Here is an 11,942-nt window from a genome sequence, read left to right on the forward strand (position 1 = left end):
TGCCATTGACATATTCGGAGTAGCATTTTATAGAGGATGCAATCGATAACAATTAACATGTATTAAAGTGACATTAAGTTCTCACCCGTAAAAAAAGAGTCACATTAAGTTCTTCCTAAATATATTTTGGGATGCAATTAAGCGCATCAATTTGTTTCCTTATATTTCTCAATTGTGTAAAGTAGAGTGCAAACGTATGGTTGAACCCCCGGTTCAGTTACACCCCTTGCTCAGTGCGTTACATCATCTGCTACTAAGTCCAGGCAAGAGATTAGGTGGACTGAATCGCTAATTTGGTGGACCGCTTCTGCATGTCACGATGCCTGCGTTTGTTTTCTCTGGCAACTAATAATCTGGCGCTAATATTGTGGGATTTATGAGAAATTACACCCCCTATTTTGGCAAATAATCCCTATTTTTTCACAGTAAATAATGTTTCATACGTATTTCAATTTGGGAAACGTTTATAATCGGCGGACCGGCTGAAGCTTGGGCCGGTCACGCCTCGCTCGCTCAGGAAACTACTAGCCTGCTCATTACACAAAGGTAAACGTTTATAGCTGGTCGACCGGCCGAGCGTTCGGCCGGAACCCTCGCTCGCGTCGCTAGGCAGCCCAGGCCCACCACCCACAGAGCATATCTCTATCCCCACCACTTCCATCTTATCCCCTCTGGAGACCAGACGAGGCATCCTCGCCCTGCTCGCCCTTCAGTCCCCAAGTTCTCAATCTCTCCTCCTCCTTCGTGTGTTCTCTCCGAATCCACACCTAATCCCCATGAAATTGAGCTCGTTTTTGTTGCCTTCTCTGCTTCCCGCAATATTTTTCCTCCATAGATCCATGAGAGGGGTGAGCTCGTCCGTGCTTTTTTGCTTTTTTCTCTCATGCAATGCGCAGTCCGCCATGAATCCCACGAGGTTGGGCTCAGGCACATGCAGCACAGGGTTTACATATATGTTGCAGACCAGCAACTACGGCAGTGCTGCAACCAGTGCTCGTCGCCATGGCCGGGCTGCAATCGACCACGACGACGGTGGATTCCTTTTTTTGCTACAACCATGTGTTGTTTTTGCTGGAACTGGCCCATGTTTTTGCTACCACCCACCCGCCCAAATTTTGCTACCAGGTGATTTTTGCTGCAACCGATGAACCATTTTGCTACAACCGTTTCGATTTTTTGTTACTACCGGTGTTTGTCGATTTTTGCTACATCTATCTTCTGTTTTTTCTGTCTTTTTTGCTACAACCATATTTTGTTTTTGCTGGAACTGAAGACATTTTTTGCTACATCCACCCACGGCGGTGTTGCTCAACGGCGGCGATGGCTTTTTTTTGCTACAACTGTCTCGCATTTTTGCTACTACCAGAGATGCCATTTACTACCACCGGAGTTTTTGCTACTACCAGAGTCTTCCTGGAAGCATCAGGGAGTTTTTCTACCACCCCTTGCTTTTGTTTTGTTTTTGCTGGAACCATCCTAAAAATTGCTACCACCGTCTTTTGATTTTGCTGGAACCGGCAGTTTTCGCTTTGGTGTCGGCGGTGAAGGCGGGTGGTGTTTTGGTTCGCCGGCGGTGGTGAGGCTGCGAGCGCCGGCGACGAGTAGGGGCAGCTCGGGCCAGCATGCGGGATCCCGCAAGCGGCGGCGGCGCTTGATTTTTTTTCTCCTCTTTTTTCCCATGGGGGAGGATGACGATAGGAGATGCGGGCCAGATCTGACAGTTATGCGCGTCCAGACCGAATGGCTCTGGGTTGACCGGCCGAAATGTTCCACCGGTGCGCCGGCACAGAGTACTGCCTACACACAAATGATAGGAAAGAGGACACGTGCATCGCGGGACCCACACACAATCTATCCCCACCTTATCTCTTCCTCCTCTCTCCCTTCCTCCTCCCAATTTCCTCTTTCTGCTCATCCCGATCCCCCACCACCACGCCGCTGTGCTCCTCCCGACGAGCTTTTTATCCATGGCAAGAGGAGGGCGAGACGTTGTAGGGTGAGCAGATGACGGGGGTGCTGCTGCATAGGCACTGGACGACGGCGCATGATGAGCGCGAGCGACGCCATGGCCCACGAATGCAAGTGATGCGGCCGCCGACGGTGATGGGTGCGATGGTGCTGCAACCGCAGTTCGCCGGGGCTGCAACCGTGGCCGGGGAAAGCTGAATAGTGGTCTGCCGAGCTGTGAGGCTCCTACATGCTGGAGTGGCGGTTGCTAGAACCGCAACCAAAAAAGCTGGAAGCACTGTCCGGCTGTGCTGGAACCCTCGCTCGGTGGAGTGGCAAGGCGATGCCCCGGCTGGCTGGATGCTGCAACCGTGTTTTGTCAGAGCTGGATCCGTAGAGTGGCAGAGCTGCAACCACAATTAGCGAAGCTATGAGGCGATGCCACGTTTGTTGGAATGCTGCCATCGGTGGAAGAACAAGGGCGTGAGTTTTTTGCTACATTTTTTTTGTGTTTTTGCCGGAAAGAGCATTGATTTTTCTGGAATCAACCAGCTGTTTTTGTTTCAACCCGCGAGATGGTGCTGGGCGGCGACGGCGGTGACTGCGTGATTTTTTGCTGCAAGCTTTTTGTGTTTTGCTGGAACCGGCTAGGCAATTTGCTTCAACTGGCGAGATGTGCTGGGCGGCGATTTTTGCTGCAACCGTGACTTTTGGTGCAATCTTTGTGTTTTTTGCTGGAAGTATCTTGTGAATTTGCTGGAAGCAGTGAAAGCAGAGATTTTGCTACAATTGTCCAACAGGGTGAGCGGCCACGGCGAGCTGCGCCAGCGAGCCAGCGAGCGGCCACGGCGTGCTATGCCTGTGAGCCGGGGGGCGGCGGCGGTGTGCCGGCGAGCGGCGCAAGGGGGTCAGGGCGACGGCCAAAACACGCGGAGTACGTTGGATCTGACGAGAGGAAGTAGGGGATACGCGTGGGGGATAGCTCGCTAATCGAGCGGTTAAGGTTGTGATAATTGTGTGGCTGCGTGGCGACCGGCCGAATTTGGGCCGGTCGACCAGCGCCTATCAGCCGCCTTTCAATTTGTTGCAAAGTACTCTACCCCCTATCGTTTTTGGTATGCTGCCATAACAATAAAGTTGTGTTTGTGACCATTGCAGAATTGGCTTCCAGGGAAAATATTACTCTGAGTGTGCTCTGCGGAATGGAGTCCTTTTTCCTCTCGGGCGGGCGAGAAGAAATCCTTGCCGCTGCAAGGAGAGTCCATCTACCGCCTTTCTCCAGCAGCTTCCCTCCCACGGCGATCTCGATCGTCGGTGATGAGGGGGTCACCGGATCTACGTGCGTGGATCGGGTAGCTTTAGGTTATGCCCCGGTAGCTTAGGTTTTCAGTCATTTGTCATCTTGGCTTTAGTGGCGGCGCCGAATAAACAAGTTTCAGATCTTCCTCCAACGAGGCAATCGGTCCTATGATTGGAGATGAATTTGGAAAGTTGTATGTGTTGGGGAACGTAGTAATTTCAAAAATTTCCTACGCACATGCAAGATCATGGTGATGCATAGCAATGAGAGGGGAGAGTGTTGTCTATGTACCCTCGTAGACCGTAAGCGGAAGCGTTATGACAACGCGGTTGATGTAGTCGTACATCTTCACGATCGACCGATCCTCGGTACCGAACGTACGGCACCTCCGCGTTCAGCACACGTTCAGCTCGGTGACGTCCCGCGAACTCACAATCCAGTAGAGCTCGAGGGAGAGTTTCGTCAGCACGACGGCGTGCTGACGATGTTGATGAAGCTACCGACGCAGGGCTTCGCCTAAGCACCACTACGATATGACCGAGGTGGATTATGGTGGAGGGGGGCACCGCACACGGCTGGGAGAGATCAATGATCAACTTGTGTGTTCTAGGGTGCCCCCTGCCCCCGTATATAAAGGAGCAAGGGGGGAGAGGCGGCCGGCCAAGGAGGGTGCGCCAAGGGGGGAGTCCTACTCCCACCGGGAGTAGGACTCCTCCTTTCCTTGTTGGAGTAGGAGAAGGGAAGGAAGGGAGAGAGGAGGAAAATGAAAAAGGGGGGGGGGCGCCCCCCCTCCTTGTCCAATTCGGACTAGAGGGGGAGGGGGCGTGTGGCTGCCCTGGCCGCCCCTCCTCTTCTCCCACTAAGGCCCATGAGGCCCAATTAACTCCCCGTGGGGTTCCGGTAACCCCCCGGTACTCCGGTATATGTCTGAAACCTTTCGGAACCTTTCCGGTGTCCGAACATAGTCGTCCAATATATCGATCTTTACGTCTCGACCATTTCGAGACTCTTCGTCATGTCCGTGATCACGTCCGGGACTCCGAACTACCTTCGGTACATCAAAACACATAAACTCATAATACCGATCGTCACCGATCTTTAAGCGTGCGGACCCTACGGGTTCGAGAACTATGTAGACATGACCGAGACACGTCTCCGGTCAATAACCAATAGCGAAACCTGGATGCTCATATTGGCCCCCACATATTCTACGAAGATCTTTATCGGTCAAACCGCATAACAACATACGTTGTTCCCTTTGTCAACGATATGTTACTTGCCCGAGATTCGATCGTCGATATCTCAATACCTAGTTCAATCTCATTACTGGCAAGTCTCTTTACTCGTTCCGTAATGCATCATCCCGCAACTAACTCATTAGTCACATTGCTTGCAAGGCTTATAGTGATGTGCATTACCGAGAGGGCCCAGAGATACCTCTCCGACAATCGGAGTGACAAATCCTAATCTCGATCTATGCCAACTCAACAAGTACCATTGGAGACACCTGTAGAGTACCTTTATAATCACCCAGTTACGTTGTGACGTTTGGTAGCACACAAAGTGTTCCTCCGGTATTCGGGAGTTGCATAATCTCATAGTCATAGGAACATGTATAAGTCATGAAGAAAGCAATAGCAACATACTAAACGATCAAGTGCTAAGCTAACGGAATGGGTCAGGTCAATCACATCATTCTCTAATGATGTGATCCCGTTAATCAAATGAAAACTCATGTCTATGGCTAGGAAACTTAACCATCTTTGATTCAACGAGCTAGTCAAGTAGAGGCATACTAGTGACACTATGTTTGTCTTTGTATTCACACATGTATTATGTTTCCGGTTAATACAATTCTAGCATGAATAATAAAAATTTATCATGAAATAAGGAAATAAATAATAACTTTATTATTGCCTCTAGGGCATATTTCCTTCTGTGTGTTCAAACTGGAATGCGCGATGGCGGCGGCATCCTCGTGGTGGACTTGTGTCCGGCTTCGCCGTTGCGACGACGTTTGTTACAGCGCCGGCTTGGAGCTTGGGAGGTTGGCCAGGAGCGGATATAGATTGTGGTTAGCATCAGCATCATCTGGAAGATGTAGAATCGTTTGCTGTTTTCGTGGTTCGTGGCTAAGTGTAGTTTCCTCCTCCGACGTATTAGTCCTAAATGAGTGCTAGATCTATTGTCTAATGGCGTGTCCGAGTGATCCATCATTTTCTTTTCGTTGGTGATCGTTGTGGTGTTGTCGGAGGTAGGTGATGGGTAATGGTGTCAAACTAAAGGGATTCTTCGGTCTTGATTGTAATTTTTTTTCTTGACTGGTGTTTATTTTTTGCAAAGGCTACCGTTCTGTTGTCTTTTCAGTCGTGTCAGGTCGGTGTTTTCGTGACTTGTACTATGATCCTTATGATATACTAAATGTGACATGTGTTCCCGTGCAAAAAAAATACTGATCACCAAAAGACAGAATGGCCCATTTAAAACACAGAAAATCAAAACGAAGGAATAGAAAAAAAATGCAAAAATTGAGATGCCACGTACCCTGGGCTACTACAGGAACTAGTAAATGTGTATGTGCAATGCATGTTGATATTAGGTAATATATTATTTACACGGTAAATATTAGGTAGGATATTATTTGCATTGGCATTAATATTTGGTAGATATTAACTGCACACTAAATATATTGAGCGCTCATCATTGGAGTAGCCTGAGTCGTTGGATTGACCTGATTTGACGGTCGGGATTTGTTGAATCTGCCCCTTTGGGTCTTTTTATAGAGGTATAGATTAAAACCACAAGGGAACCCTAAAGTTGTGGTTTGGATGTCATGAGTGAAAAGCACAGAAATCGTAGCCACAAAGAAAATAAAACATAGGCAGAGCCTCTTTCGAGCCGCCACCGCCTCCTCCTCCAAGAAAAGCTAGGGTTTGTGCCTCTCGCCGGCTCCGCCGTAGGTCCGCCTCGTCTCCGGTGGCCCTAGGGCCATGGGGGTGTGGTGGATCCTGGCAAGGGTCGGCGGGAGGGCTCTGTTGTTAGTCGTTCCTTCAAGATTTGTTAGAGTTTGTGTCCTATTCAGGAAGACGAGACGGCGGCGGCTCCCTGAAGATGGAATAAAGGTCTCCCCGCCTAGTCCCCGTTCCGGTGGTGCGTCTAGCATCGTTGGTGGGCGTGTGGAGGTGTGTCTCCGGCGGATCTATCCTCGGTGGATTTGCTCGGATCTGGTTGTGGTTCGTCTATGTTCGTGTGTCTTCAGATTGGATCCTTTCGATCTACGTTATTCTTCATCAGCGACGGTTGCTGTTCTGGTGCGCTGGTCCTACGGGGCCTTAGCACGACAACTTCCCGACTGACTACTAAAACAAGTTGTGCCCGACTCTGGCGAGGGAGGGGTGATGACGGCGGCGCGCGTTCGGCTCGCTTCAGTGATTGTAGTCATCGCTGGGTGGTCTACGGATCTGGATGTAATTTTTATTATTTCCAGTGTTCGTTGTACTATCATGATAGAAGATGAATAAATTGAAAGTTTTCTCGCAAAAAAAAAGAAATAAAATAAAACATGTGGTATGACCTCATGTTTGGTTGGCTCCAAAATTTATTAAAACGAAATAATCCAATCCGTAGGAACCATGGGACTTTCAAAGGATTCTTCGATGGCAATGCTTTTGTGCTGAACATTACCAAAGGAATATTTCCTACAAGAATCCTAGTTCTCCAAGATTTATATATGTTTCTTTTGTTCTAGACACAACCAAAGTAATTATCACTTGAAACTTCCAGCTATGCAACCTCTTTGAGCAGCTGCCATGGCGTATCGTAAGTGTCACTGTGATGTGTTCAAAAAAAAAATTTAACTTGTGTTAAAAAAAAGTAAGTGTCACTGTGAGCAATGGAGCAGGCCCCCCTAACAAAGCATTCGCTCTCCCTCTGGAAATACATCTGGCTGGAGATCCCGAAATACAGAAAGAGACGCACGAATTTTTGCTAGGCAGTTGGTGCCCAAAAGAAGAGTCACACTGGTGGTCACCAAGGCGGAGAACGTATCTGGTGAAACGACCAAACTGGTGCACCGGATGCACCAGATATACGTGGGCTGTTGGATTTAAAATAGGGGGACAGGATTTGGGTTGCGACGGACTTGCTGGTACATTTGCAAGACAGTCCTTGAAATACAGCTAAATCCAGCGATCTGACCTTTGGCGACCCACATCGTCTTCTTCCCCTTGCCATATTCTGTACCGGCCCGTCCAGCTGCGCGCTAGGGTTAAAGGAAGGCTGCTCCGTCGCCTCTCTCCCCCCACTCCTGGACCTTCTCCCCCTTCTATCCACAAATTACGTGAATCGAGGGATGCTTTTGTATGCCAATAGGTTGAGCACCGTGCAGCTCCCATGATCATATGTACAAGACATCTTGGCTTCCTGAAAGAGACAAAGTGGATGCAACTGAACTTGCTTTTCTATTTTTTGCAGATATGAACTTGCATGTTCAGCTTCCTGAAAGAATACTAGCTCGTCACAACAAGCATTTTTTTTTCCAGATATGAACTTGCAGCAGAACATGCAGATCATACCTGAAAGAAAAGGAACCTCGTCTATTTTAATATGCACATCCAAGACGAAAAGGTCAACAAAATGATCTGGTTGGACAACAATAAAACTTATGTTGAATAGAATTTCAACGATGCTAGTTAAGATTTGGGTACCAGAACATGACTATAACTCCTAAAATCAGTAGTGAGTGTTGATTGCAAAAGAATCTGTCCTTGTTGCCATTGGTTCAAGCTTTTCTTGAACTTATTGATTGTTCTTCATCTTGCAATCCTGATATGGTATAGAAAATCTAAAAGGAATAGGAGTACAGCTAACCTGAAATTGTTATGGCTCGGGTGAACAATCATCTAATGAAATCAAATTTGTAATTCTGATTAGCATGCAGACAATACCAGAAAAAATAGGAACATCACCTGATTTCATATGCATATCAAGACGAAGGGTCAACAAAATGATCTGGTTGAAGTTTTAATTTTTTTCTTTGCTCTTTAAATTGATGGTAACCCCAGCTTCATCTTCAGATGGCTCGTCATCTTGTGAGTAAACTGAATGTATCAAGACAGTGTATAAAAGAAATGTAGCATAACTACATAAGGCCCAGCTATATTGCTTATATAGCAACTAAAAGTTTAGTACAGCTACAACCTACAACTCTTAATATATGGCAAGCCCAGTTGGGAATACACTACTACTGCAGGTTCTTAATATATGACGAGCTACAAACTACACTACTACTGTCAGTTGTTAATATACAACAATCCCAGTACTTGATATATGACAAACTAAGCTACAGCTACAAGTGCCAATTCTTAGTACACCACCACTGCTAGGTGCTAGCTAGACTACTCATTGTTTTTAAATCCTACTGAAAGAATTGACTTGTTCTTTTCTGTTCTGTTCTTTTCTTAATAAGGAGATACTGAACCAAGAGAAGAGAACAAAATCTGAACTGAGGTGCATCTCTATTCTCTGAAGGCTAACACAAAATCTTAAATTAATTTGAATTTACTCCAAGTCTTCAACCAACGCGATGTTGTTGGCTCCATGCAGGGTTGGATGCTTCAGATGCGGAACTTTCTGGAGCGCGCTGAGGCTGTTCTGAGTGGGCTCTCTCAGGTGCCGTCTGTGTTGCAGACCAGTGTTGTGTCAAACCCCTTGGATGTGCATGATGTCAACCTTGAGGATGAGTGTTCACTCGGGCTTCATGGATGTTTCTCTCCTAGAGCTAGGGTCCGCTCGCCGTTGTCTGCCTCTGAGGGTTCGTGCATCGATGCGGTTGTTGCTCCGGTGCTACAGATCATGCCCGAGCTTTTAGAGCATTGTAGGGAACGGACTCCTCCTCTGTCTGTGGAGCAACTGAAGGTGGACTTGCCGTCGACCTTGTGTGAGGGGCAGTTTCCGCTTCCATCATGTGAGCAATTGGAGGCCTCCGAGTCCATTATGCTGGAGGTTACAGTGGTGGATGATGTTGGTGCGGTCAGTATGCTGGCGCCTGCTCCTGTGGGGCCGAGCCAGCCGCTCGCCTTAGGGGCTCGTGGAGGTTCCGATGTTTCCGTTACCCAATCGTATGTGGCCGTTGGGCGGGTGGAGACCGTGCGTGACAAGGTTGATGCGATTCTCTTCGAAATAGAGGTTCACAGCTTGCTCAAACGTTTGGAGGCGGCTTGTCCTGGATCTGGCAGGACGCTCTTAGAAACAAAAGCAAGAGAATGACGCCACAGAAATGGCGTCCGCAACAGCTGCTTAATGGAGGGTCATCTGTTTCTCAAGTCATCCTTAGGGCCTGGCTTGTTTTCGTGGATTTGGTGGTGTGTATGGTCTTCAGCCGAGGTATTCTCGTTGGAGGTTTCTTTGCGTTGTAGACATGGGGTTGGTGGTCGTTGCGTGTTGGGTATGGCTGTGAGGCTGATCATGTGCTTACGGGGTTGGATGCTCTGTGAGTAGTCGACATGTGGTTGATTGTATCGGTTTTTGCCCGGTTTTCCGTTAATTAATTGGGCAATTCTCTTCTGCTTAATTAATCGATGAGGCAAATCTTTTGCCTCCGTTTCGAAAAAAAAAGTCTTCAACCAACGTTGCTACAGGCTACATCAGTCAGCGGTACAACTAGGATATGTATAGTGCAGAGCACTTACAGTTCGGATTGGAGCTGGACTAAGCATATCAAAAGTGTGACTAAGCATTAGACGAGGCATTCGCTCGCCGTTCGGGACATACCCCGTGGCCACCTGCGCTAACGGCTAAATTCTCTCGTCGTAATAAGCTGGCCCGATCATCTGGCTAGAGATCCCGGAATACTATTTTCTTTCTCCAACAGTCGTGATGTCCAAGAAAAGGAGTCTATGGACCGCAAGATGATGTGGCGAAATTGGCCTTCCTGAGTGAAATTCGAAACCTGAAACCCCGCTGCCCTCCGGAATGGATCGTCATGTGGGATTTCAATCTCATCAGCCGTGCCGACGAGATGAGCAAGCAAAATGTCAACCTTCGCTTGCTTCGGACTTTCAGAGCAGCCATTGATGATCTCCATCTTAAAGAGTTGCCTCTCAAGGGTCACCGCTTCACTTGGTCAAATGAAAGAATCAACACCACCCACACCAAGATCGACAAGGTCCTGTTTACCGAGGAATGGGAAACCAAATTCCCCAATTTTCAGCTGCTGGCAGGATCAACTGAAATCTCTGACCATTGCCCTCTGCTCATGAAGAGATTCTCTTCGCACCGCTTCAAGGGCTTTCGCTTTGAATCCTGGTGGGTCTCGACACCCTCATTTGAGAAAACTGTGCATGAAGCTAGGCTGAAACCCACTGGCTCCAGAGATTGCATGAGAATCCTGCACACCAAGCTAGCAAGAACAGCAAGGGCCCTTCGTTTATGGAGCAAAGATCTGCACATACAAAGAAAGCTAAGCTCAGCAATCGCTTCCGAAGTAATTTTTCTGTTGGATTTTGCTGAAGAAAGCCGCAGACTCTGCCTAATGAGTTCAAATTCCGAGCCTTCCTCAAGGCAAGATTACTTGCTCTTGCTGCAATTGACAGGATCAAGTGGCGGCAAAAATCCCGACTAGTCGGGATAAGGGCTGGAGATGCTAGCACAAAGTTATTTTTCATCCGTGCCAATGGCCGAAGACGAAAAAACCACATCCCATATCTTCACAAGGATGATGGTACTGTTGCTAGCAATCACAATGACAAAGCAGGGATCCTGTTGCGACACTTCACCGACTTGTTGGGTTCCAGCAGCAACCCTACTCAGGTGCTTAATTGCGACTTCCTCGGCCTCGCCCGCACTAACCTGAGCCACCTCGACCGCCCCATTGATCTTGATGAATTGCAGGCAGCAATCAACAACATGGACACTGAAAAAGCACCGGGACCTGACGGTTTCATTGGCCTCTTCTTCAGAAAGTGCTGGCACATCATCAAGATGGATTTGCTCAATGCCCTGAACAAACTATCCACGCTTGATGGGAAAACCTGGAGCCTGCTGAACTCGGCATTCATAGTGCTAATCCCAAAAAAAGAAGCAGCTCTTCCGCCCTCGGATTTCAGACCAATCAGCCTAACCCACAGTGTCGCCAAAATTCTTGGGAAGTTGCCCCGCGCTTTGCACCAGAGCTGGACAACCTCATCTCCCATAGTCAAAGTGCATTTCTCAAAGTCCGTTGCATTCAAGAGAATCTCCTCTATATACAGGCTATCGTCCAGCAGCTACACTATGCACTAAAAAAAAAAAGACACATCCGTGACATTTTGGGCCGAACGAAATTTTTTTGTCATACATATGACACTTCTATGACGATAATTGTGACAAAACCCGGTATCATCATAGATGTGATGGGCTCCTACTTCTATGACAAAAAATCATGACAGAAAATGGGCTTTTCATCCTGGGCGGGCCGGAGACGCAGCTGCATGACATTCTTTGGGCCGTCCATGACGGAAAAAACCGTGGTAGAAGCGAGGGCGAGGAAAACTTCGGGGAGTTCCCGGTTACGGTGGGAGGTTGGGGGCCGAGCGATGCGCGTTTCTCTTATACACGTATGCGCGTGTGTGCGAGGCGTTGGGCTCTAACTGAACCCGAGCGATTGCACTGCAGGCTACGCGTTACTGAACCCGAGCGATCGATCGATGGCTATTAA

General features: G+C 48.1%; 1 protein-coding gene across 1 annotated transcript; it reads left to right on the plus strand.

Annotated features, from left to right (window-relative positions):
- The first annotated feature begins 10,229 nt into the window (after positions 1 to 10,229).
- Positions 10,230 to 11,527, plus strand: LOC141041441 (uncharacterized). The gene is made up of 2 exons (XM_073507588.1): positions 10,230 to 10,417; positions 10,759 to 11,527. The coding sequence occupies exons 1-2, from the start codon at positions 10,230 to 10,232 to the stop codon at positions 11,525 to 11,527; spliced, it is 957 nt and encodes a 318-aa protein (XP_073363689.1).
- The last annotated feature ends 415 nt before the right edge of the window (positions 11,528 to 11,942 follow it).

This window comes from Aegilops tauschii, chromosome 2 (genome assembly GCF_002575655.3).
Source record: "Aegilops tauschii subsp. strangulata cultivar AL8/78 chromosome 2, Aet v6.0, whole genome shotgun sequence".
NCBI lineage: Eukaryota > Viridiplantae > Streptophyta > Magnoliopsida > Poales > Poaceae > Aegilops > Aegilops tauschii.

Bases quoted from the DNA above. Each gene is read 5' to 3' on its own strand.
- LOC141041441 (XM_073507588.1), top strand. From the start codon at position 10,230: ATGTGGGATTTCAATCTCATCAGCCGTGCCGACGAGATGAGCAAGCAA. The intron at 10,418-10,758 runs GTTTACCGAGGA...ATTTTGCTGAAG, and splicing joins ACCAAGATCGACAAGGTCCT to AAAGCCGCAGACTCTGCCTA.